General features: G+C 38.3%; 1 protein-coding gene across 4 annotated transcripts in view; it reads right to left on the bottom strand.

Annotated features, from left to right (window-relative positions):
• Positions 1-27,162, bottom strand: part of rangap1b (Ran GTPase activating protein 1b) — a 45,161-nt gene that overhangs the window by 10,089 nt on the left and 7,910 nt on the right. For 3 of the 4 annotated variants that reach the window (XM_059953730.1, XM_059953729.1, XM_059953731.1), the window contains exons 2-11: positions 22,297-22,418; positions 20,580-20,707; positions 15,787-15,846; positions 14,786-14,965; positions 9,707-9,841; positions 8,422-8,580; positions 8,152-8,265; positions 5,015-5,114; positions 4,572-4,656; positions 2,560-2,818 (exon numbers count right to left, since the gene is read on the bottom strand). In XM_059953730.1, the coding sequence (XP_059809713.1) occupies positions 2,560-2,818; positions 4,572-4,656; positions 5,015-5,114; positions 8,152-8,265; positions 8,422-8,580; positions 9,707-9,841; positions 14,786-14,965; positions 15,787-15,846; positions 20,580-20,707; positions 22,297-22,408 (1,332 nt within the window). In that variant the 5' untranslated portion in view covers positions 22,409-22,418. The remainder of the gene's footprint in view (positions 1-2,559; positions 2,819-4,571; positions 4,657-5,014; positions 5,115-8,151; positions 8,266-8,421; positions 8,581-9,706; positions 9,842-14,785; positions 14,966-15,786; positions 15,847-20,579; positions 20,708-22,296; positions 22,419-27,162) is intronic. The other variant, XM_059953732.1, reaches the window with a different exon arrangement.

Here is a 27,162-nt window from a genome sequence, read left to right as displayed (position 1 = left end):
AACTGTAGCCCAATCAAAACACTAATTTTAACTTATCCAACTTAAGTAACATCTACAAATCACCACTACTGACCCATCTGGGTTCCTGGTCCTCCAATGTATCAATTTAAAATTCACATCACAAAGCTGAATTCCCTTTTGTAGTCTCTCCTCATCTTCTCCACCCAACCTCTTACAACGGCTCCAACCATTAATTCTGCAACTAAATGAAGCATTAGTCACATTGCTTCAAAACTCTGTGACTCCAATACTGGCTTGTATCCTTCACTCATTATTGCAGATATACCTTCAGCATCCGAGCACTGGAAGTGTCTCACTAAACCCTTTCAACTTCCACTTTCTCAAAGGCCATCCATTAACTTTTCAGTTTTCGCCATTATTCAGTAGGCTTAGCATCCACTCGTTATATTATACTTTAATAGTGAGGGCTAATGTGGTAACAGAATCATACACGAGGACTAGAGAGAGACGAATGAAGCACCCAAGTTTCAAGAAACTTCATTAATTACTTTGTAGCATGCACCATTGCCGTAACAGAAAACTGGATTTACTGTTAGACCTGTGAATAATCATTCTATTCTGTAACCAGGAGTTAATCTGTTGCTTAATTAAGTCTTTCAGTATCCATCATTCAGTAATCAAAATGTAATGTAGTTTTATCAGTAATTTTATCAACAGAATGTAAAAGCTTTGACTGTTCTGGTGCGCATCAGTTTTTAAAATATATCAGTCATTTCTTTGAACACCAATTTTGTGTGGCCTTTCAAATTGTTCCTACACATTTCTGTAAAGTTTTGTGTGTTTAAGGCACATGATACAAATTGCTGTGGCTGGGGGTGAGAGGCGGGGGAAATTACTGACTTATTATTTATGAATTAAGGGAGTTTGAGTTCATTCAACATTCTTTATGATTCTGTGTGTTTTGATTTTTCCAAACTCATCCACAAGCGATATGCAATAGAATATTTCAAGGTCTATCTTGACTAAAGGCTTACAGATCAGGTATAGATGCAGGGTAGAGCACCTTCTAATCCAGCAACATTCCCCACTTCCAACCTCATAAGTGTGCTTTTTGAAGTACTAGAATTGTTATTACAGTCAGCCCTCCTTATCCGCGGGGGATTGGTTCCAAGGCCCCCCACGGATACCAAAAAACGTGGAATCAGTGCGGTGGTCTTTAGGACCTGGACTTTATTTAACACATTTAGTGTGTGGACATTAGGACCCGGCGTAGGTCTGAATCCGTGGTGTTTCTGTTCATGAAAATAATCATGATCACGATTGAAAATAAGGTGAAAGTAATAAAGCGACTGGAAAGAGGTGAAACACCATCGGTCATTGGAAAAGCATTAGGCTACACTCGGTCAACAATCGGAACAATTTTAATGGAGCATGTGAAAGGCCCTGCCCCGTTGAAAGGTACAATTATCACTAAGCAACGCAGTGGTTTAATTATTGAAATATGTGTTTCTTAAGTGTTTTATATGCATAGAAAGGTAAAATATGTACTATATACTAAGAAAAACATTTGACTAACTGACACTAAATAATACCGGATGTACCTGTTCCAACCTCAAATCCGCCTTAAAGACGGACTCAGGAATGGCACTCATTCATAACCCAGGGACTGCCTGTACTTTTAAGACATTTCTAGAGTACTTATAGTACCTAATACAATGTAAATGCTATGTAAGTAGTTGTTATACTGTATTGTTTAGGGAATAATGACAAGAAAAAATAGTTCTGTACTTGCTCTAACAATGAGTGCTGGAGAGAGAACTTCCAGGTTTTCCTGATCCGCAGTTGGTTGAATCCGCGCATGCGGAATCCGCGGATAAGGAGGGCCAACTGTATAATGTATATCAGAATGGGACTGCTACTTAGAACTAAAGTGGAAAGAGTTTTCAGAGATAACAACTAAAACAAAACAAAAAAAAAACAAATTAATTAAGAATCAGAGAGATGCATTGGTGACAAGTCTTTTGTTTATTAATTTGTAGATCTTGGTGAATGTCTGCTTTTCCTTTACACACCAAAATATACAAAGCTATAAAAGGATGTATTGGCCTTGGAAAGGGTCTAGAGGAGGTTTATGATAATGATCCTGGGAATGAAAGGGTTTGAGGGCCCTGGACCTGAAAAAATGAAAGGCATTACAAATACATTCCCAACAATCTAAATAATCATTTTACTATGAATTATTTGGTCTTCTATTCACTTTTGATTGTATAAAAGTATAGCTCTAGGCATTTCTTCACTGCAATCTCAATGTTAAAATTAGAATGGGGAGGAGGGATGGAGCTGGCTTCTATTATTCAACTCCCAACACCGCACCCCCGGCTCTTTCTGCACATCATCCCTCATCCCTGAGTCATCTATCGCTATGCAACCCATTTAAACTCCTCCCCACCTCCTTACAGCAGCTATCCTCTTTTCAGTCTCAATCCTGATGCAGACAGGTTCTTGACTTGAAATATCAAAACATCCTCCCTCACCCCCAATCCTATGGCCCATAGTGGTGTGAAATTATGTAAACTCCTTGGTTTCTCAAAAACTTACCACAGATGGTTCGATCACTTGGTTTGTATCTGGTGATTCTTTCACTTGCACCTTCTCTTCTTCTTCATTATCTTTCTCCTCTTCATCATTTCTTAGTCCTTCCTCCTCTTCATCACTATTTCTTAGATCTTCCTCCTCTTCATCAATATTTCTTAGATCTTCCTCCTCTTCATCAATATTTCTTAGATCTTCCTCCTCTTCATCAATATTTCTTGAACCTTCCTCCTCCTCGTCGTCTTCCCCGTCACCTTCATCGTCACTTAAATGAAAAAGCAAAAGAATGGTAACTTAACTCAGTACAAAATGTGCTTTTCACCTGTCCCAAGAAAGCAATGTGGGGGGAAGATTAGGACAATTGGGCTTATGTTCACTACTATTTAGGAGGAGGGGCTTTAATGACACAGAAAAGAAGTTCCCAATGGCAAGAAGTTCAGAATCAATGGTTGCAGCCTCAGAACTAAGATGAGAAGAAATTTCTCCTCTACCAGAAAAGGATGGAGGCCAAATTATTTAACACAAATTAAATATATAATAGTAATGCCCAAAGATCAAGAGATATGGGGAGAAGCAGAAACAGAATACTGAATTTGGTTTAGCCACAATCATATGAAAGGTAGGAGGCTTGAAGGGACAAATGAAATATAGAACTAAGTGCTTCAGTCCACCCTATTATATGAATCTTATACCAACCCCATTTTACTCTCTCCAATTTCTCATCAGCTTTAGAAGCTACCACCACCTATACCAAAGGCAATTTTAGTGTTCAATCAACCTACCAACCTTTTATGTTTTTGAGATGTGAAGGAAACTTACATATGGTTGTAGAGAAAATTTGTAAATTCCATTTAGACAGCAGATTAAATCGTGTCACTAGAGGTGTAAGAAAGCAGCTCCCTAAGCCATGCCACAATGCTGTATCCTTTCCCGATTGCCATGTTTCTCTGCTTTAATGATACGTTTTCACAGACAGAAACTAAAAAAGATCAGATGTGACACAGACTGAAAGGTGGAAAGGGATTTCTTCCCCATATCTGGTGCCCAATCTATTATTTGTCAGTAAATTACTTGGAAATGTATACTCCTCTATCAAGTATCCATCAATAGATGCAATTGGTCCTTTGTTGCTGCTCAGTATCAATGTTTTTAAAGTACATTGCTGAATCTAATAAGCACAGTTTTATATCAATGTAAGGAAAACTTAATAAAAATGGGTTTGGTCATTCCTATACCTCTGCCAACCACCCCCCCTCAAAAAAAACAATTGCTGGTAAATCTGAAAAGAAAATCAAGCCAATGGATCATAACCAATGGAATTAGATCAGAACTTCTTTACAAAAAAAAGATGTAATGATGTACTGTATCTCTCTATCTGTTTAAATGGCTCAACTAATATTCTCTTAAATGAATGCTGACTCTCCAACAATTTCTTATTTATTCAGCCTCAATCATTTTAGCAATAATAGATTATGATTTCCTTCCAAATTTAATTAAAAGTTATAGGCTTATCGTGAACAAGTTCTCTCAACCTAATCAAATGAGAATTAATGTTAATAATTTTCCTTCGCAATCAAAAGCAAGGCTACTGATTTTTTTTCCTGAATGCGGCTTAAAAACATTAGGCACAGGATATCTATTCAAGTCCGAATACACATTTTCCATTGAGATTTGTTGATTTTTAAAACCCCAACACTGAATACAAGCCTAATTTTTTGTTAGATTTCCTATGTAATTCTTATGCCTTTCAATGATCATTTAAGAACAAAATGCATGTCCAGATGGAATTGGTACAAGATTAAATGTAGGGTGCCTGCCAAATATCAGTAGTAGGTGCTCAACAGAACTGCATCAGAAGCTCAAAAATAATCAATACATTTGGCGGCAAATTATGCTTTACAGCTGTGATGCTAATACACTGCATAATTCCTGGATACTATTTGTTTTCAAGATGGTGATATTGAAAGGAAAGCAATTAAACATTGTTTTTGAATCTATGAAGTTGGTTATGAACTTACCTGAGAGAGCTCAGCAAATCTTGTTTCTTAAAGCTGTCCATAAGTTCCTTCAACTGTTCACAGCCTTCCTCTCCAAGCCAGTTTCCTAGATAGGCAAAATATTTTTCATTAAAACAAAAAGTTTTTAAGCATTCAAACAGATAAGCCAAATTCTTCTAATTCCTTCATTATCTTTATTCCCAGTGTACCTACTTAGCCTCACTCATGGGTAACTGATAGAAGCTGCTATTGGGCTTGCTGGCACTGAGAAATACCTGGATTAGGAATTACTTCACAGTTGACAGAGAGGAAAACAACTTCCATCACATCCAGGAGAATGTGATGCGAAAGACAAGTGGTTCCAAACAGACTAAATCTGAAGTCGAAGGGGAAACAACCCATTTTCTTCATTCTGGCCTAGAAAAAATGCAGGATTCAAAGGTAAAATTATAACACATACATACCATTTAGATCGAGTTTTTCCAGTAGGGATTTATGTTCCATGACCTCGGCCACTGTGATTGCAGCATTCTTCCCGATCTCACCAAATGAAAGGTTCAATTCCTACAGATACATATGGTTAAACAATGAAAAAGAGGGTGAAAGAAAAATAAATTTTACAGATTGAAGAAAGGTGGGAAGCTCTACATGACTACATGTGCAGTATAAATAGCACAGGCCTGTTATAATGTATGTTTTGAGCAAATACATAAGTTTTTCAAATCTCCAAATTTAGCAAAGCAGAGAAGAGAGCAAAGCAATGGAAGTTGCCCTCATTATGATAAAAATGACATCAAAAATGTTTCCAACTGATCAAAAAACACAATGGGAACAAGTTGGAAGTATCCAGATTCAGTTCTCAAATCTGCAAAAGAACTTTTAAGCTGATCTCACTGAAGTGCTGTGGTCGAGAAGGTTGAGAGCTTGAAGTCCTTAGGAGTGAATACCACCAACAGCCTTGTCCTGAATCAACCAAGTAGATGTCATGGCCAAGAAAGAGGACCAGTATCTCTACGTCTTAAGATAGTTATGGAAATTTGACACTTCCCCTTTGACCCCCAATTTTTAAATTGATATACTATATTTGATATACTATACTATATATACTATATACTAGCATCCTATATTTATCATGGTTTGGTAGGACAACAATTTTGCTTGAGATAGCAAAAAAAGCGCTGCAGAGTTGTGGATATAGCTTAGCATGTCACAGAAACAAGACCATCAAAGATTCCACCCAATTCTCTCTTTTCCCCCATCCTATTGAGCAGAAGACACAAAAATCTGACAGGTCCACCAGGTTCAAGGACAGCTTCCATACTGCTGTTAGCAAACTATCTCCTCGTATGATAAAGTGGCTCCTGATTTCACAATATACCTCGTTAGGACCTTGCACCTTATTGTCTACCTGCAATGCACTCTCTCTGTAACAATAACACTATTCTGCATCTTGATATTGCTTTCCCTTATACTGCCTCAGCACACTGTTGTAATGAAATGATCTGCATGGATTACACTGTACTCCAGTACATGAGACAATAATAAACCAATTTACAAAAAACTATTATTAGCATCAATTCCCCACAACTTTGGAAAGATGAAAGGAAGTTCCTGCTTCCCAATATGATGTAGTGAAAGCAAAAGTGGGTGGGCAGGATCAAATTTAATTGTAAAATCTCCCTAATTTGAATAAATTGTATTTTCTCCAAGTATTTTTGTCAAACTGCCATTTAATAGTGGCAGAGAATCCTACATCTTTTGTGTATCACCTGACATTTAGATCTCCATCTAGCATCCTATTAAGTGACTACAGAATACCCTGGTATTGTATTGAAGTCTTTTGGGTATTCAGATACTTTTCTGCCTACATGCCAACATCCTATATTGTTTTACCACTGTTTATTCATCATTTCTGTACACATCAACCTACAACTGATCCCCAATTTAAAAAAAAACCTAAGTACTGATTTCAAGGCATTGCATCCACCAATCTTACAATTTTCCCTCCTCACCATTCCCAGAATTAGTCAACCATCACTAGTAGGCATGACAGTACTTTGGAAGTCCTTCCCAAATACGTCCTCCACTCTACTTGTGCTTTTGCTTTAACAATGCAAGAGTTATTGCTTTGACCAAGCTTTTGTTGATCTGTCCTAATATTTCTCATATTGGCAGCAAATTTTGTTTTACAACATGCCTGTAAGACCCCTTAAGATGCTTCAATACTTTAAATGCACTCTAAGTTGTGGTTGCTGCTTAGCTAATACATTCCTGTTAAGTGAAGACATTGAACACAAAGTAATGCAGGAAAATACTTCGTGCTTTGGTTTCATGCCCATTGCTACCCAATCCAGACATCTACTTTTCAGTAACATTTATGGAGTGAAATGGACAGTCAATATTTCAAGTTGAGACCCTATATCATGTTTAGATGGAGGCTCTCCACACAAACATCAACAGGCCCTTTCTCTTCATAGATGCGCTCTGATCAATTGAGTTCCTCCAACATTTTGTGTGTTGCTCCACATCCCAGCTTGTGCAGTCCTTTGTGTTTTCATATATTGCTTTTGCCTACACAACCAATGCCTGCCTTTGAAACAAAACTATTAATCTCAGAATGAAAATTAATAATATATTCAACATTTGAAGAATTCCAAATTTCTACAATCCTGTACATGTAGAAGAGTTTACTGAATCCCTTTCTCAACGAATTGCCCTACTTTAGCATTACACCTCCAGATACAGCAGGAAGAGTTTCTCTAACTTGCCTGTACCATCTTGAAAACACCTTTGATATCTAATGTCCAAAATTACTACCCAGGAAAACTTCAGCTCCAAGACTTTCGGGAGACTTCAACCCATAACTATCTGACCGAGGCACAAGTTATTCTCCTCTTTCCTACCAAGACAATTCAAATTACTTCAAAATATTTTGTTATTGTCTCTCTTGCTATTTGCCCAATTCCTGGCTGAAGAACATAATTCAACAACTTAGCAAACCCTTTCTGGCCAGTCTACTATTAGTGTCATTAATGTTAAGTGAGAGGGATTTACAACATTCATCCCACTTCAAACAACATTACAACTCAAGATTGGCAAATTATTGCAAGATCTCCAAGAAAAGTCTGCACTATCCCAGTATTATAAATATAACTATAATTAATTTAATTCAAGAAATAAATACTATACAAGATTTCAGCTTAACTAATGTTCTAAGTACCATAAACTTTCTAAAGGCATTTCAGGAAGAATAGAATAATTCATAGCTTTTACAAGAATTACTAATCCAATACTCTTTTCCATTGAACTAATGCATCATTTTTGTCAGCAATGTTTAACAACTTGAATGCACATTACAATTTTAACCTAATAACTTTTTCCACAGCTTTGAAGGATGGGTTCACTGAAGAACAGGCACACACAAACATTTCGTACAAGAGAAGGACTTTAAGTACTTTTTAAAAAAAAGCAGAGCTATACAATTAGGTTTGAAGGGAATTTCAGAACTTTTTGTTGAAAGGTAATAAAAATCTTAATGAAGCAGTTTGGATAGGTTGAAAAGAAGAAAAATATGCAAAAGATTCAGTTTTAAAATACAAACCTTGAGTTGCGTTAAGCCAATTTTTACAGCTTCAGCAATGGCTACTGCTCCCTTTGATCGTACCAGACAATCTCCAAAATTTAGTACTTCAATGTTTTGGAGAGTCTTCAAAGCCTAAAATTATTTAAGAAAAAAAAAGTATTTAAGCACCAATTACAACTAGAAGTATAATTAAGATTTGACGTGAAATGGCTGCAAGTATTGGCAGACAATTGCTTCTAACAAAGTGCAAAAAAATGAAGGAAAACAGCTCTGGCCTCAGCCTCTTACCTCTGCCATGGCAATAGCTCCTTTCTCTGTGAAGGTGTTATCATTAAGGTTTATAACCCTCAGGTTCTGGTTTTTAGTGAAGGCCTCCGCTAAAGCTCTAATGCCTTGATGGTTTATTCCATTCTGTGTCATGTGTACCTCCTCCAGGGTTCCTATGGACTAAACAAAATATTTTATTTGCATTTTTCTTCATTTTCTTTCACTCTCATCCATCAACAACCTATTTTTTATGTCTGCTAGTTCACACAAGCATGTCCTATACACAGTACTTCTGCATCACCCTTACCCTCCCATATAAAACTGCTCCACAAAGCACTGTTCTGACCTAAAAATACCCCTCTTTCAATATTTCAGCATCAGTCAGCAATTTACTGGTACAATGGAACTATGCAACTTGAAAAGCATTTTGTGGACATTGAACACAAAAGCATCTCCAAAATGGAACCGAATCAGGAACAATTCTTACATAATTAATGGGAGCAGCTTGCAATATTTGATGACCAAGACAGAAAAATAGAAAATCATTAAGTACACTTTTAAACTTTTTGTCATTGTTCAGCTTTAATCAGTGTAACATAGGAATATGTAAACAGTTCTAAAACCTTGATTTATATCTGACTTTAATACATCTGAATAAAAGGCCATTGTCTAGGTGCTAAGAGAAGGTTACAATAAGAGCATTGTGTTACATCTGGAAATCTTTTTTTATGTATATAAAAAATTTCAGTTTTCAAAGTCAAAAAGGAGGGAGCATCTTAAATTACTGAGGGAAGCAAGGACAGAGTTCAAAAACACTAATGCCACAAACCTTTAAATATTACTGGTTATGCAAACGCCACTATAAAACTGTAAGACTGTGGATATCAAGAATGTTCTTAAACAAAGAAAGGTTCAAAATAAGCACAAACTGATGAAAATGATTTTAATGAGAGTTAAGGAAAGTTCCATTAAAGAATATAGGGAATTTAAAGGCAAATCAGGTTTGAAATTAGAGTTAAACAAGTTGATTAAAGCAGTGCAGGTATACAATAGTGATACTTCATAATTATTTCTTTCATCAGTGATACTTAAGATTATGGTCATCATATCCTCCACAGCTCCATAGGAACCACATTTTTTCTACCATGTTTCCCAAAGGATTTCAATTAATTATTATTTCAAAGTGATCTATACTTCTAATTTGCACTAGATGAAGGATTGTAAAAACATACATGGGACTGAAAGTGTATTGCAATGCTCCTTAGCACTGTCGTTGTATATAAAACCATATATTAGATTTCTGTACCTTGAAAGCACCAGCCAATGCAATTGCACCTTCATTCTCTAAACGATTTCGCCCTGCAATGAAAACTTTCAGTGCCATAGGCTTTCCCAATTCACTTGACCGTCTGTGACATTCATTCAGTGCTGCTGCAAGTATCTGCAAAAACAGAAAACGAAGTGCCAATATCAAAATATATTACAATGGAATCATGAAAAAGCTTCAACACAGAAGGCAATTTGGCCTCCTGTGAGAGATAGTAAGAGATCTGAAGGGGGGGGGGGGGAAGAATCCGAAATGATAAGAGAAGACATAAGGGGGAGGGGTGAAGCTAAGAGCTGGAAAGGTGATTGGAAAAAGGGATACACAGCTGGAGAAGGGAAAGGATCATGAGATGGGAGACTTAGGGAGAAAGAAAGGGGGAGGGGAGCACCAGAGGGCGATAGAGAACAGGCAAGGAGTGATTGTGAGAGGGGCAGAGAGAGAAAAAAAGGGGGGAAATAAATAAATAAGGGATGGGTTAAGAAGGGGAGGAGGGGCATTAACAATAGTTAGAGAAATCAATGTTCATACCATCAGCTTGGAGGCTACCCAGCCGGAATATAAGGTGTTGTTCCTCCAACCTGAGTGTGGCTTCATCTTGACAGTGGAGGAGGCCATGGATAGACATATCAGAATGGGAATGGGACGTGGAATTAAAATGTGTGGCCACTGGAAGATCCTGCTTTCTCTGGCAGACAGAGCGTAGGTATTCAGTGAAACAGTCTCCCAGTCTGTGTCGGGTCTCACCAATACATAGAAGGCCGCACCGGGAGCACTGAACGCAGTTTCTCACACCAGCCGACTCACAGGGGAAGTGTCGCCTCACCTGGAAGGACTGTCTGGGGCCCTGAATGGTGGTGAGGGAGGAAGTGTAAGGACAGATGTAGCACTTGTTCTGCTTACAAGGATAAGTGCCAGGAGGGAGATCGGTGGGAAGGGATGGGGGGACAAATGGACAAGGGAGTCACGTAGGGAGCAATCCCTGTGGAAAGCAGAAAGAGGGGAGGAGGTAAAGGTGTGATTGGTAGTGGGATCCCGTTGGCGGTGGCAGAAGTTACGGAAAATTATATGTTGGAATTATATGCTGGTGTGGTGGTAGGTGAGGACAAGGGGAACCCTATCCCAAGTGGGGTGGCAGGAGGATGAGATGAAAGCAGACCTGCATGAAATGGGAGAGGTGCGTTTGAGAGCAGAATTGATGGTGGAGGAAGGGAAGGCCCTTTCTTTAAAAAAGAAAGACATCTCCTTCATCATGGAATGAAAAGCCTCATCCTGAGAGCAGATGCAGCAGAGATGGAGGAATTGTGAGAAGGGGATGGCATTTTTGCAGGAGACAGGGTGGAAAGAGGAATAGTCCAGGTAGCTGTGAGAGTCCGTAGACTTATAGTAGGTAAGCCATCTCTAGAGATGGAGACAGAAAGATCAAGAAAGGGGAGGGAGGTGTCGGAAATGGACCAGGTAAATTTGAGGGCAGGGTGAAAGTTGGAGGAAAAGTTAATGAAGTCAACGAGCTCAGCATGCATGCAGGAGGTAACACCAATGCAGTTGTCAATGTAGAGAAGGAAAAGTGGGGGGTGGATACCTGTATAGGCTTGGAACATGGACTGTTCCACAACGCCAACACAAAGGCAGGCATAGCTGGGACCCACTTGGGTGCCCATGACTACACCCTTGGTTTGGAGGAGGTGGGAGGAGCCAAAGGAGAAATTATTGAGAGTGAATGTATGTTCATGGTCTTCGCTGCTGTAGCCTATCCACTTCAAGGTATGATGTGTTGTGCGTTTAAAAATGCTCTTTGTACACCACTGTTGAAATAGGCGGTTATTTGAGTTACTCCCACTTTCCTGATAGCTTCAACTAGTCTTGCCATTTTCCTCTGACCTTTCTCATTAACAAAACTGCCGTTCACCATATGCTTTTTTGTTTCTTGCCCCATTCTCTGTAAACTCTAGAGGCTGTGGTGTGTGAAAATCCCATGAGATAGCAGTTTCTGAGATACTCAAATCACTTTGTCTAGCACCAACATTCATTCCACGGTCAAGGTCACTTAGATCACATTTCCTCCCCAATCTGATGTTTGGTCCGAACAACAACCGAACCTCTTGACCATGTCTTTTATGCATTGAGTTGTGCCACATGATTGGCTGATTAAGTATTTGCATTAGCGAGATGTACAGATGTAACAAATAAAAATGACTGAGTGGATTTAGTTATGTATTCAGAGATACAGCATGGAATAGGTCCTTCTGATCAAATGAACTGCCCCACCCACCTACTTAACACTACCCTAATCACAGGACAAATTACAATGACCAATTAACATACTAACCAGTACACCTTTGTGCTATGGGAGGAAACCTATGTGATCCACAGGGAGAATCTACAGATGTTGCTGGAATTGTGCATCTGTCTCATTCTGTTTTAAATAGGCTTCCTCTATCCGATTAAATAGAGTGGCAACCACACAGAAAGAGACCGTTCTCTCCTCCATCCACTTCCAAACTAATTATATGTATGAGTGGTCCACTTGTCCCATTCTCCAACCCTCTCCCTAATATCCTGCAAATTTCACTATATACTTAGACCAGTCTGTAAAAACTGCTCAATACTACTTGCAAGCTCCTTGTATTTACCCAACACGTACAAACAAGCTGGAGGAACTCAGCAGGTCAGGCAGCATCCGTGGAAACGAGCAGTCAACGTTTCGGGCTGAGACCCCTTTCTTGGACGTGAGGAAGGAGAAGAAACGGCGGTTGGAGGTGTGAATCCGGTGGAGAATGAAGTGTAGGAGAGGTCCATGGCAGATGGTGGAGAGCGAGGCCCACAGTGGTGGCAGAGAGAGGGATAGGGCCCGTAGGTATCTCCACATGGCGGTGAGTGTGGCTCAGAGAATCCGGCAAGAGTAGTGGAGGGAGCAACGGTCAATAAAACAGTGGTACCTGGCATCCTCGCTGGGCCCAAACTGAGAGGTCTGGAACCGGAACTGGAATCCCTGCGGTACGAGATGGCAGCGGAGACGTTCCCAAAAACGAGACGTGTCTGGGTCAGCACATGATCAAAGAGTCAGAGAGGCAGAGGGTGAGCAGTGAGAGAGGGTCTCACTGAACTCATGATCGAAGAGTCGGAAAAAGTCTCCACTGTCTGCCATGGACCTCTCCTACACTTCATTCTCTGCCGGATTCATGCCTCCAACCGCCATTTCTTCTCCTTCCTCACGTCCAGGAAGGATTCCTTTTCAGTCCTGACGAAGGGTCTCAGCCCAAAACGTTGACTGCTGTTTCCACAGATGCTGCCCGAGCTGCTGAGTTCCTCCAGCTTGTTTGTACATGTTGCTTTGACCACAGCATCTGCAGTGTACTTTGTGTTTTGTATTTACCCTTTGTCTAGGGTAGTGTTGAGAAAACAGAGAGCCTGCAGAGAGACTTGGAGAGTTTTGGGAAATGGACAAAGAAGTGGCAAATGAACTACAATGTTGGAAAGTGTATGGCCATGCACTTTGGTGAAAGAAATAAATGGGCAGACTATTATTTAGATGGGGAGAGAATTCAAAATGCAGAGATGCATTTGGGAGTCCTTGTGCAGGATACCCTAAAGGTTAACCTCCAGGTTGAGTCGGTGATGAAGAAAGTAAATGCAATGTTGGCATTCATTTCTAGAGGTATAGAATACAAGAACAGGGTTGTGATGTTAAGGCTCTATAAAGCACTTGTGAGACCACACTTGGGAGTATTGTGTGCAGATTTGGGTTCCTTATTTTAGAAAGAATATACTGACATTGGAGAAGGTTCAGAGAAGATTCATGAGAATGATTCCAGGAACGAAGGGTTACTGTATGAGGAATGCCTGGCAGCTCTTGGACTGTATTCCCCGGAGTTTGGGGGTGGGGGGGTGGGGTAGAAACTCAGAAACATTCCAAATGTTAAAAGGCCTGAACAGATTATATACGGCAAAGCTATTTCCCATGGTAGGGGAATCTTGGACAAGTGGGTACAACTACAGGATTGAAGTACTTTACTTAGAGGAATCTGTGGAATTTTGTTGCCATGAGCAGCTTCAGAGGCCAAGTCATTGGGTGTATTTAAGGCAGAGATAGATAGGTTCTTGATTAGCCAGGGCATCAAAGGGTACGGGGAGAAGGTGGGGGAGTGCAAATGACTGGAAGAACTGGATCAGCTCATGATTGAATGGTGGAACAGACTTGATGGGTGAATGACCTACTTCTGCTCCTATGTCTTATGGTCTACATTGCTAAAGCCCTTTTATCCCAAGGTGTTTAATGTTGATGATTCTATCACATGCCTTCTTCAAACTTCTTTTGAAATGTGTGAAGTTACATTCCTCTCATTATCCAATCTCAAAGTTTTATCAGCCAGAAAGTGTCTTTATAAATTCAAGAGCTATCTCTACTTAATCTAACCATGTCTAAGTGACAGCTTTCTATTCCTGGTAATTACTGTACTGATGGGGTCACATTTCTACTCGGAAGATAAACTGCCTTGCACAAGCAGGGACTTTAATTTATATCTTCCACTCTCCAGTTGAAGACAGGGACACAAGCAGAAACAGCAAAAGTCAACATTTAATGACTCAGTACTGTTAGCCGTGGGCAGAAGCAGGTTGAATGCACAAGATTGCACCTTACATTCTCCAACTTTTCCAGGAAAAAATTTGAATCTCTGCATTTCATACTAGTATAGATTTTCATTTCAAAAGTTTCATAAAAAGCTCTCCAGAGTTTTTGTTTAATACTATCAAAAAGCTCACAGATCAACCAAAAAGGTCATATATAACAGAGCCTATTGTGTTCACCCAGTTTAACGTTTGAGGTCTTTTATGTCTGTATGACATTGTACAGAGAGAGCTACTGTATCAATTTAAGGTATATAATTATGCATTAGGGACAAAGCAAGTGGGCAGTGATTTCTGTTGGAGGGCAAATTTGGGGCTTTAAAGCAGCTTTAGAATTTGGTTATGTTTGTTATTTAAGCTCTGCCGACACCATCTGCATTTGAACATTAAGAACTGCTTCAGTTAAACAACATGAATATTTAGTAAAAATACCTGGCCACCACCGATTCCCATGCCACAGTTATTCAGTCGTAGCTCCTGTAAAGTGTAACACACATTGCTCTTCAGCAAGGTTTCAATGCTCTTGACTCCATCAGGTCCAAATGCATTGTCACTTAGATCGAGCTGTGTCAGCTGGGCTCCTGCATTCATCAGTGCTTTACCAAGGGATTTCTTTACAGAATTAGAAGAAAATAACAGTTTTTAGGTTAAAAACTTCATGTATATTCATCAAAATATTTTTCCTCAACAGGACATGCTTTAATCTGATTAAAATGAATTAGAGCCGAATGAAATAAAGCAAGCTGATGCTCAATTCAGGAGCTCTGTGACTCAGACATTCTGGGTGACCGTCCATGAAACTCATTATGGAAAAAGGCTTGTTATGGCAGTCTTCTCATCAATATGAAATGCTGCAAATCACTAGCTTGAAAGGTCATATTAAAAATGAACTTGAAGTGCTACCATAAGTTAAAAAGTATGGCTGCTTCAATTGGTATTTGTTCTTTCTTCATGGTGCTAATCTTTCTTTAATGGCTTAGTTTTGAAGTCAGCTCACAAACTTAACAGCAGGGCATCAAGAACTCTGTAAGGATTTCTCACAAAGCCTGAGATTAAACTCAGATCTGTTACTTGCTATTTTTTAATGTTTGTTTGCTATTTTGAATGTTTTGCACCTTGGCCCAGAAGAATGTCGTTCAGCTTTATCTTCGTATAGTTTGAATGATAATTAAACTTGATTTGATTTGAGATGAGCAAGTGTTGGCAATATACTTAAGGAATCTACAGTGGATCAGAGATCCATTTCTGATGGGAGTGCATTGTTTTAATCAAGTCACAAACGACCACAGGATCTGTTGGTTAAGCCTTGGAGAGGAACTTTGGCGACAGGTTCTTCATCCCTAAAACCATCGAGTAAACCCTGCTTTAAAAAGTGTGCAGATGTACACCTTTAGCTGCATATACTATGAACCACCTACAGAAATTAATCTTACCAGAGCAAGTGGAATCTCAGACCTAAGTCGTCCTGTGAACATATCACTCCAGTAGCATTTCTGAGGGAAGAGGATAGAAAATGCAATTAAACATTTTAAGAAATTGTATTTTATTTGTATTTACCGAAACTAAATTTAACCCGTTTACTATAAAGAACTTTTCCAGCTGTGACATCAAACATAACTGTACTAAATTGCACTTATGAAAACAGGACCGTTGCTGGATAGGTCTTGAGGTGGTGGCAGTGAACCATATTTTAAATCATTATAGTTCTTCTGAAGATAGAAGTATTATATAAAGATTTTTAGTAGCAAAATATTTTACCAAAGTGCAAAACTTCATGGAATGTTTTCGACTCACCAAATTCTTGGCTGAATTTGACAATAGCATAGAGATATTTAAAGTGGACAAAGTTAACTATTTTAAATTGATGATAGCTGTTGATAAAACCACCTCTCTTCCGCTTTAGAACATAGACTAATCAATTTGTAACCAATAAATTATAAAATGTTATAGTAGCCCACTAAATACGACAGGAATTTTCAAATAAAACAGTTCCTGGAGATGAAGGACCATATAATATATTTGGTAATGGTACAAGGAAGAGATTATCAAAATAAAATTCATTCTAATTATGACAAGACTTACTGTTTTGTTCTAGAACAATATGTGATAGCCACCGCACCAACAGTACAACAATAGAATCTTTAGAAAATATAATTTTCAAGTGCAGTTTATACCAATAGCTTACTCAAAGAAAGTGTATTCTAGTAACAGAGCTTGTTTAACATTCACAAAATGTACGTGACGTTCTTTCTGGAACTCAGATTTAGAGATATTGCCAAGGAAGATTAAGGAATAAAAACAGAGTGTTTAATACAGCAGAACATTCCAAAGCTGTTGACAGAAACAAAATGATACTCAGCCACAAGACAAACAGTACCAGAGCAGAAGACAAAAACTCCAGTTATTGGGGCAGTTGTTAAGGTTTATAAAGTAAGTTAATAACATGAAAAGGAATAGAGTGAAGACCAAAAAGCAGAGTGTTGAGTTCAGATATAATCTAGAATTCATGGTTAAGGGCCTGGAGATTTAGGATGTGCAGGCAAGACAATGGAGTGCTCTGAAAACAACAGTACAACCACTTAAAATGAGGCATTGCTTAATCAATGAGCAGGAAGAACAAGATTTGTTGAGTGTTCAAATGTGGGTATGTGTGGTGAACTACATATACCTGTCTGGACACCCCCCCCCCCCCCCCCCGCTCCACCCACTGACTGCTCCTGTCGCTCCTCCCACAGACCCCGGTATAAAGACGATTGGAGACACAGCCCCGGCCTCAGTCTCCAGGATGTAGTGTGATGGTCAATTGCTGCTTGTTCTTTCTTCCAGCCAATAAAAGCCTACCTTAACCGACGTCTCAGAGTTATTGATGGTGCATCAGTATGCCCCTAATATTCATGGTACACAACATTAGATTGTCTTTTCCAATAATGAAGAATGGCAAGTTCTATAAAATCTCAAAATTCCACAACTGGGGAAGCTGTTTTTTTCCCTTTCCATTTAGGCTGGAAGAAAACAACTTGTGACTGGGTATGTGCTATAAACTTGCAATTGCAATGTTTATTCTTCTCCAAATATACAATATAACAAAATTTTAAATTAATTTTGCAACAGATGTAGTTTATATGTGCTTGGGATGAAACTAACATTGAAAGCTGAAAAAAAAACCTGCTACCTTCAAACAAACAACAGCTTTGGACAATGAATACTTATTATTATTTAATTAATTTAAATGATTAATAATCTATTTTTATAAGGTTCCAAATTAATAAAAAGATTATAATTTAGCTCCCTGCAGCCTTACTGATCTATAGCAGGATTATACTCCACACAAGGCTCCTACTCTACTTCATTTAAGTGAATTCTAACATGGATACAGATTCATATACATACAAACCACATGCTAATCATTCGTGAACCTTTTATTGGATTAACTGGTAACTCAATTACAATACTTAATTTTAGATTCCTTTGCAAGTCGGAACACTCTACCCAAGACACTCTGTCTAACCCCTCTACAATTTAAATAATTCAATTAAATTGCCCCTCATTTTTCATAGAGAATACCTTTTCTAATAGTTATAATCACAGATTTGGTAACCAGTATGCAAATGTATTCTTTTGCATTGCAATAGATGAGTAATCTTATAAGAAGCCTGCACAGCACACCCAATGCGATGTAACATTTCTCCAGTTTAACATGGGTAAAATAGTACTGAATTAAAGCAGAAAATTCAGTAAGCACCCAAGTCAGGTAATATTTGCTGTTTCAACTTCAGATTACCAGCATCAGCATTTTTTTTGTATATTACAAACACAAGTTGTTCAACTTGGAATAAGGTGGGTCATTTCATTATTTGATTTAGTAAGGATATTGAATTAAGGTCTCTGATAAGAAAGAATTGTGAAAGGATTATATATTTTATAAACAGATAGTCAGGTCTGGAGTAAAAGTGCAGGTGGTTTTAATTCAAATAGAGCATTCAAAAAGGAGTCGGACAAGCATCCAAAAGGGAAGGACTTGTACAGTTATGGGAAGCAGAACTTACTTGATTGCCCTCACATAAAGCTAGTACTGATCTTTCCTTGTGTCCATTCCATTAAGTGGAATCAAACTTGTGATACTACCATTAACCAACTGCTATCATACATAGTTATCAGGCTTCAAAACCCTTGGCCTCAATACCTCCTTGTGCAAATGGATGCTTGATTTTTTTTACTTGCAGATCATCAGTTTGCTTTGGCAAAAACATCTCCTCCACAATCTCCATCAGTACAGGTGAACCACAAGGCTGTGAGCTTAACCCCCATTCGACTTGTTTTACACTTATGACTATGTGGCTAAGCACAGCTCCAATGCCATACTTAAGTTTGCTGATGACACTACTGTCATTACCCAAATCAAAGGTAATGATGAATCAGCATATAGGAGAGAGAAAGAAAAATCTGGCTGATTGATGCCACAACACCAACCTCTTACTTAATGTCAGCAAAACCAAGGAACTGATTATTGACTTCAGGTGGAGGAAACCAGAGGTCCATGAGCCAGTCTTCATCAGGGGATCAGAGGTGGAGAGGGCCAGCAACTTTAAATTCCTCAGTGTTATCACATCAGAGGACTGTCCTGGGCTGAGCACGCAAGTGCAATTACACAGAAGGCACAGCAGTGCCTCTACTTCCTTAGAAGTTTGCAAAGATTCGGCATGACGTCTAAAGCTTTGACAAACTTCTGTAGATGGGTGGTGGAGAGCATATTGACTCACTGCATCACAGTCTGCTATGGAAGCACCAATGCCTTTGAATGGAAGAGCCGACAAAAGGCAGTAGATATGGCTCAAGTCAATCATTGGTAAAGCCCTCCCCACCATTGAGACAATTTACTCGGAGTATTATTGCAAGAAAGCAGCATCCATTATCAGGGACCTCAACCACACAGGACATGCTTTCTTCTCACGGCCACCATCAAGATAAAGGTACAGACTCACATGAGCAGATTACCCCTCAGATTAGCAGATGAGCAGATTACCCCTCATCCATCAGAGGCTCTTGAACCAGAGGGATAACTTCACTCACCCCATCACTAAACTGCTCCCACAACCCATGAACTGAATTTCAAGGACTCTTCATCTCATGCTCTTGATATTTATTGATTCTCTTTTGTATTACACAGTTTGTTGTCTCTTTCACTGGTTATCCATCCTGTTGGGTATGGTGTTTCAGTCACTCTATTATGGTTATTGGATTTATTGAGCATGCTTGCAAGAAAATGAATCTCAGGGTTTTTCATAGTGACGTATATGAACTTTGATAATAAATTTATTTTTAACCTTAAACATAATACAGGAGAAATAGTATTCTGAAAGTAAGTGTTAAAATGAAGGAATGCAAAGTTCTGGGCATAGTTACACAACTATAAAGTTAAAAAATTTCACAAGTTGGGCAAATTCTACAAAAGAAACCAAGAAATAGGAAAACTTGAGAAGAATCTTGATTAGACCAGGCTTGGAGTTTCATTAAGAATTTTGGTCCCAATATAAAATAGAAGCACCTATTAGAATGACACAAAGTGTCTCAGCATTACATCTGTCAGAAAATAATGAAGGACTTGGGCTTTTTTGTTAGAAAATAGACCTGCAGAGATGAATGATTGTTGCAAACTGAGGTTAAAAACAGGATTAGCGTTTATAAATAACATTGCCATTTATAAAACCCAAAGGGGAATTCAGGAGAAACCAGTGGCTATTATAATGCAAAACTTTCTACCAGAGTATAATTGAGGCAATCATCATGAACAGTTTCATGAAAAATGCAAAAAAAGAAATAAACTGATAGGTTATTGATAGCAGATGAAATAATGCACATGGAATATGAACATCATTGCCCATTTTACTGATTGTCCATGTGTCATTTTCCATGTAAACCATAAAATGAATGGTTCCATAACCAAGCAATATTTGGAAAGGGATAGTTCAGTGCTATTACTTTTTTATACTCAGAATTACATCGGTATTTGCATTTATTATCCAAACAGCTGGAACTCAGTGTTTGTGTTAATTCTCGGAAGCAAATGAGGATTTTGTCTGGCCTCTAATCAGTGTAACATGACCAAACACTGTGTTCACATATGGTTACAGTGTGGTTTAAAAGCAGCAGAGATTTGATTATTGTATTCACCTTTGGTACTGGATACTAGGAAAATATAGTGAAGCCATAAATATAATATCCATACCTGCAATTCCTTTTTATTAACAAGACTTTTTGCAATGGCCTCAGCAGCTTCCACACCAATTGTATTTCCTTCCAAGCATAAGGCTTGTAGACGATCAAATTTCTCAATCTCTTCAATAATCTCAGCAGCTGAACAAAGAATACATGATGTGTGCAGGTGGAGATGAAAGAGAATTAAAGTATTAGTATAAAATACCAATTATAATTTATATTTCTCCATAAATTTAAAGAAAAAATTGAACAAAATGTATGTTTTTCATAAATGCTGCTCATTTGATGCTAAGTGACAATGCTGCAATTTTTAAAATCGCAGCTGTGCATACAATATTCGTGCATATGACAATAAACCCACACTCTGAAATTACTTTTCTTAGGCACTTTTCATTCCAGCTGTGCACTTGAACTTAGTCAAAAGCTAGTTGACAGAATCACCAAAAATGTATCAGAATACCTCACCAAGTACGATTTAAAATCAAGTGTACTGATGAAGGGTGTTGGACCTGAAACAAACTGTTTCTCTTTCCATAGAATCAGTCTGGACTAAGCATTTCCAGCATTTTGTTTTTAAGTTCAAATTTCTAACATCTGCACTTAAAAAAAAATCAAATTAAGATTTGTTTGTATAATAAAACTGGATGGCAGTGGGGAAAATTATTCAAGATTTTATTTATTATGTGCTTAAAAGAGTAAAACTTCTTTAATCGAGCTTTTCCAATTAGCTTATGTTTCACAGTTATAATCAAATTACTTGCATGAGTTCATGCCACAAAAGTTCACCTCAAGTGCTTCCTAATCCATCAGTTTACTCCTCTTGAGTGCTAACAGTTCCAAAATGCTGCTAGTCTATCCCAATACCTCCTCCAAGTACAGACTATTCTTCAGGTACCAATTGTACTGGAATGCATTATATTTCGATCAGCTTCCCTGCAAATGTATAAATCCTCCACTGGGCCGTGGCTGAATTAAGGTGTAGCTTGAATAAGGAAGATGAACCTCGGACTTTCTTGATTTATATGGCTGTACTACAGTACAGTAAGTGCTTACACACTCCACCATCAGACAGCAGAGTGCGCAAGAGCATAGTATGTTTTAGTACATAGCCATTTGTAATACTGCACACCATGTATGCTTCTGCAAAGGTATCCCTCTGGAGAACAGAACAGCAAGATGCTTTCTCTGCTCTACCATTATCAGACTGTCCTAACAAGCTCGCTCAATTCAGCCAATGAAGGTTTCACTCCAAAACTCTACCAAGTTAACACAAGAATGAGAAAAATACATTCAAGCCCCTTTAAGTTCACTTCTCACTTGATAAAATTGTAATTAAAACTATCTTTGGCCTCAATTTCATTTTCTCACTCAAAACTTTGGTTCTCCCTTTAATACTAAAAGACTTGTTATTTGTAGTTCATCAGCATAGAGAACAAGATTCACATCTCTTAAGAAAGGAACTCCTCCTGTGAGTCTTTACTGGATGATTCATTACCCATAATTTTAGATTTCCCTCTCAGGAGAAACATCCTCAATAGCTAACTTGTCCAAACACACCAGAATGTTACCCTCGTTCAAACCTGCAATCCTTCTTCTCATCTCCAGACAGCATAGGTCTGTTCTGATCAATCTTGCCTCACAAGGCAAAACCCTCAATGTGCATTCAAATACATCCTCATCTTCTGATATTTAGCTTCATTTTCCAAAGGTTTCTTTAATTCACATACCAGCTTCAGCGGTGTCAAGCTTTAGAGCACGACCTTTGAAACTCAGCTCTACTCCACCCACTTGAGTCTTTGCAAGAGTCTCCGCAAGCTGAGAAATATCTTCAGAAGCCATTTCTTTACACCTGTTGAGAAACAGCCATTTTAGGTAGAGTTAAAAATTAAAAGAAAAAGGCACTAAAACTCAGTAAATGCTGTTTATTTAGCTTAGTAAGAACATCATTCAGGTGATAACTCTAGATAATAAGGAATTGTTAATAATTGCTAACAAGACTACATAAGGAATTACTACATCCTGGAATCACTTTGGATGGAGTACAGTAGTAGAGTATTTATTTGCAGAACGAGGAAAGAAAAAAAATCTATATCCAGTGTTAGAACCTTAACATACAAGTTGGTGAAGAATCTGACATTAAGTATGTAACATCACATGTTAGTGCAACATTAGTCAATTTCTCTTTGATAACTGTATATGGTGTTCAGGCATGATGCAATCCACAATAAAGAAGTGGTTCAATCAAGACTGCAGTAATACTGGACGATGGAGAGTAGAGTTCAATGCTTCTACAAGACGTACCAAGTTTTTCTACAATCACATGCAAGTCAAAGTACCCTTGAGCTTGCAAAACTGATCACAAACACTTTGATGATTCTGACCCACATAAAGAGATTTTGTATGCAGAAATTACAGATAATCCCTTCATCACAGGTAGTTGTGTTGCAAGATAATAGTTCATACTGTAATTTTCTATGAAGCAAAGCCATGTCACCTGAGCATGTACCAACAAAATTAAACTCACCCATTACGTAAATTCCTTAAAAGCAAAGTTTTATTCTGTATTCCACACTTTTTGTTAGCAATTTGTGAATTCTCTAAGAGTTCATTTGCATTACTTAAACTGCCACAACATGGGGGGGGAGGGGGGGTGGATTCACCTGTGCTATTTTTTTCTTCAAAGTGGAATTTGAAAGTTTCAGGAGGAATTTTGTAGCAATCAAGAATTAAAACTACAGCTTTGACCAATAAGGCACAAGCTGGCAACGGGACATCAAACTATGGTCCCTCCTAATGAAATGAATCTTCCTGGTTTCAGTTTCTCTTTTCACACTATCATTTTCATTTCCTTACATGTCATCCAGACCTTAGTCTTTTCCTCTATTTACTGCACATGTGACAGTCCGCTATGTACATACCAATATCTTTTGGATCTATTACTCAACCAGCTCTACTACATTTCTTGTGTCAAATTCTATACCCTCCCTACAGCTTGTTCCTCTCTGAAACAGGTCACTTCTAAATACTATATTCCACTCAACTGAGCAAGGGCTTCCACAGTATCGTGACTGACAAGAGTCAAAGACAGCATAAAAGCAAAAGAGGGCATACGCTATAGTATTAGACAGAAGGTAGTGGAGGGACTGAGAAACTTTTAAAACCCAACAGAATCAACTAGAAAAAAACAATAGGGAGAGAATAATGAAATACAAAGGTCTGCTTGCTAACAATATGAAAGGGGATACCAATTTTTTTATTCTTACATATAAAGAGTTAAATATAACAAGAATGGGCTTTGAAACACTAGAAAATTATACTGGAGTGGTAGTAATGGGGAACAAAGTATTTCGCGTTAATCTTCACTGTGGAAGATACCAGAACCATGTCAGAAATTCAAGAAGGTCAGGGGTCAGAAGTGAATGGAGTCCCTATTATTAGAAGGTGCTTGGGAAACTGAAAGATCTGAAGGAAGACAAGTCAGCTGGACCTGATGGACTACACCTCTAAGTTCTGAAAGAGGTGTCTGTAGAAAGAGGTAGATTGTGGAGGCATTAGCAGTAATCTTTCAAAAATGGCTAGATCCTGGAATGGTTCCAGGATAATAGAAAATTTTAGGCCAATTATCCTGACCAGTGGTTGGGAAGACGTTGTGAGTCCATTATTAAGGATGAGGTTTCAGGGTACTAAGGCACATGATAAAATAGGCCAAAATCAGTATGGTTTCCTTAAAAGAAAATAATGTTTAACTAATTAGTTAAAACCCTTTGAAGATTTAACAGAAAGGATGGACAAAGAGCGTCAATGGATGTTGTTTACTTGCGGTTTCAGAAAGCTCTTGATAAGGTGCTGCACACATATACACAATGCAAAAGCTAATGATATTACAGGAAAGTTACTAGCACAGATAGAAGATATTCATGTAGCAAAGAGCAGGAATAAAGAGGGCCTTTTCTAGTGTTCTGCAAGGTCAGTGTTAGCTCCATTACTTTTCACTTTGAATGTTAACGTTCCAGATGACAGAATTGATGGTTTTGTGGCCAAGTTTGTAGACTATAAAAAGATAGGTGGAAGGACAGGTAGTGTTGAGGAAGCACATAGTCCGTAGCAGATTAGCAGAATGAGCAAAGAAGTGGCAAATGGAATATACTGAAGAGAAGTGTATAGTCATGCACTTTGGTAGAAAGAATAAAGACGTAAGCTATTTCCTAATGGAGAGTGAATTCAACCTGGGTGTCCTAGTGCAAGATTCCCTAAAAGTTAATTTGAAGGCTGAGTCAGTAGTCAGGAAGGCAAATGTAATGTTAGCATTCATTTTGAGAGGACTAGAATATATTTAAAAATGGATGTAATGCTAAGACTAGCATTACTTTGACCAATACCTTGTACACAAGGTATTGGTCAAAGTATTGTGAGCAGATTTTGGCCCCATACAGTATCTAAGAAAGGATGCACAGCTGAAAAAGAATGACCTAGAGAGCCAAAGTGCTAATGTATGAGGAGCATTTGATAGCTCTGGGACATTTAGAGAATGGGGGAGGGGAAACCCCACTGAAATCTACCAAATATTGAAAGGCCTAGATAGAGTGGATATAGCGAGGACGTTTCCAATAGTGGGTGAGTCTAGGACCAGAGGGTACAACCTCAGAATACAAGGACATCCCTTTAGAATAGAAAGGAAGAAGAATTTATTTAGACAGAAGACTTGGCAGATCTGTGGAAATCATTACCACAGACAGCCAATTGATTGGGTATACTTAAAGCAGAGGTAGATAAGGTTCTTGATTAGTAAAGTTACAGAGAAGACAGGAGAATGGGATTGAGAGGGGAAATTAATCAGCCATGATCAAATGGCGGAGCAGATTCAATGAGCTGAATGGCCAAACTCTGCTTCTATGGCTTACAGTCACATTCTGCGAGCAGTTTCACTCTGGGAGTGTACGTCTCGCATAACCTCTCATGCTCCCAGGATTCATCATACACAATCAAGAAAGTTCACTGACACCTCCACCTTCTGAGGAGAGCTAGACTAAGCACATCGACACTCACGATCTTCTGTAGATGCGCAGTAGAGAGCACTCTACCATGCTGCATCATCGTACAAGACAAACTGTACTGCGGCAGACAGGAAGGCTCTACAACAGGTAGTCAAAACTGCCTGATGCATCACTGGCATGAGCCATCATGCGCATAGATACAGAAAGGTGCTGGAAAAGGAAGAACGATCCTACTCACCATGTTCATCCCGCCCCCATCAAGGAGAAGGCTACTTAGCATCCACACCAGCACCTGCATATACACACACACACACACACACAAAACATGTATATAAACCAATCCTATGTATTAATTGTATTTTTTTAATATTGTGCATTTGTGTTGCATCAGATCTGGAGTAGCAGTTATTTGTTCTCTTTACACTTGTGTGCTGGAAATAACATTAAACAATTTTGAAACATCACATCTATGCTTCACAGCAACATCACACACCTTTGCCACTCCAACAACTTAAAACCCAAACCTATTCTTTTGTGACATACAGACTCAATGATATTCTCATCCTCTGGAGTCTGTTTTGTTGTTCCACAATACATCCTTTGTATGTAAATCATTCATGATCTCAGCAGTCTAACCTTTCATCTCTACTATCTGCACTTAAATCTACATCCAAATAAATCAGATTCCTCCTTGCCTCACCACTACCCAATCATTTAGGCAGGCAAAGCCAAATATCTGAAATTCGCAGTCTCTCCTCCATACCTATTTTAAAATCACATGATTTGCTTCTATGTATTAGCTAAAGCTATTTTTCTACATCAGAGTATCACAGATTTTCATTTGCAACATTCAGATGATCAGTGGCATTGCTTGCCCATTGAGGTCTGAGAGTAAAAACATGAGACACAGTATGTTATACTCCCCATCAGCACTCCCTTTTAAATGTTAATAGTATAACAAAAACACATCTAAATTCTAAGTATTATTTGCTTTATCTTTCACAGGACAGTAGCCTAAATTAAATCATTGCACAAACAATCAGAAACCTGAACTAATTATCCAAAAAACAATATTATATTTCAATTCAACTAAGTCAGACATCTGGATTTCTTTTTAACAACAAGCATCAGTAAGGTTCACCATGAAGCAATTACAGTGGATTCCTGTGAATTGGGATACATCAGGACTAATACATTTTGGCCCATTTAAGCTGATGCCTCAATTAGCCAAAGTTTCTTGGAAATAATTAAAAAGGTATATAAAAAAAGACAAGCTACCATTTAACTGAGTAAAAAATTATGCATTTAAATGAAATCCAGAACAAATTAGAGCACCACATATGCTACTACATTATAAAATTGCATTAACTCCTAATTGTTAACATCGGAGGAATTCATCCAGTTTATGTTGCATATTTTTTGATTGGATAAAATCAAAGGACACCTAGTGTTGACAATGGACTGCCTTCATACAATACTTTAATCTTCTCTTTTTATATATACACACATTATAATTATGTATTGCAATGTACTGCTGCGGCAAAACAATAAATTTCATGACATAAACCAATGATATTAAACTGGAGTCTGATTTCGACA

The sequence above is a fragment of the Hypanus sabinus genome, chromosome 29 (genome assembly GCF_030144855.1).
Source record: "Hypanus sabinus isolate sHypSab1 chromosome 29, sHypSab1.hap1, whole genome shotgun sequence".
Classification (NCBI taxonomy): domain Eukaryota; kingdom Metazoa; phylum Chordata; class Chondrichthyes; order Myliobatiformes; family Dasyatidae; genus Hypanus; species Hypanus sabinus.
Note: the sequence above shows the minus strand (reverse complement) of the source record. Positions and strands in the feature narration are given on the sequence as shown.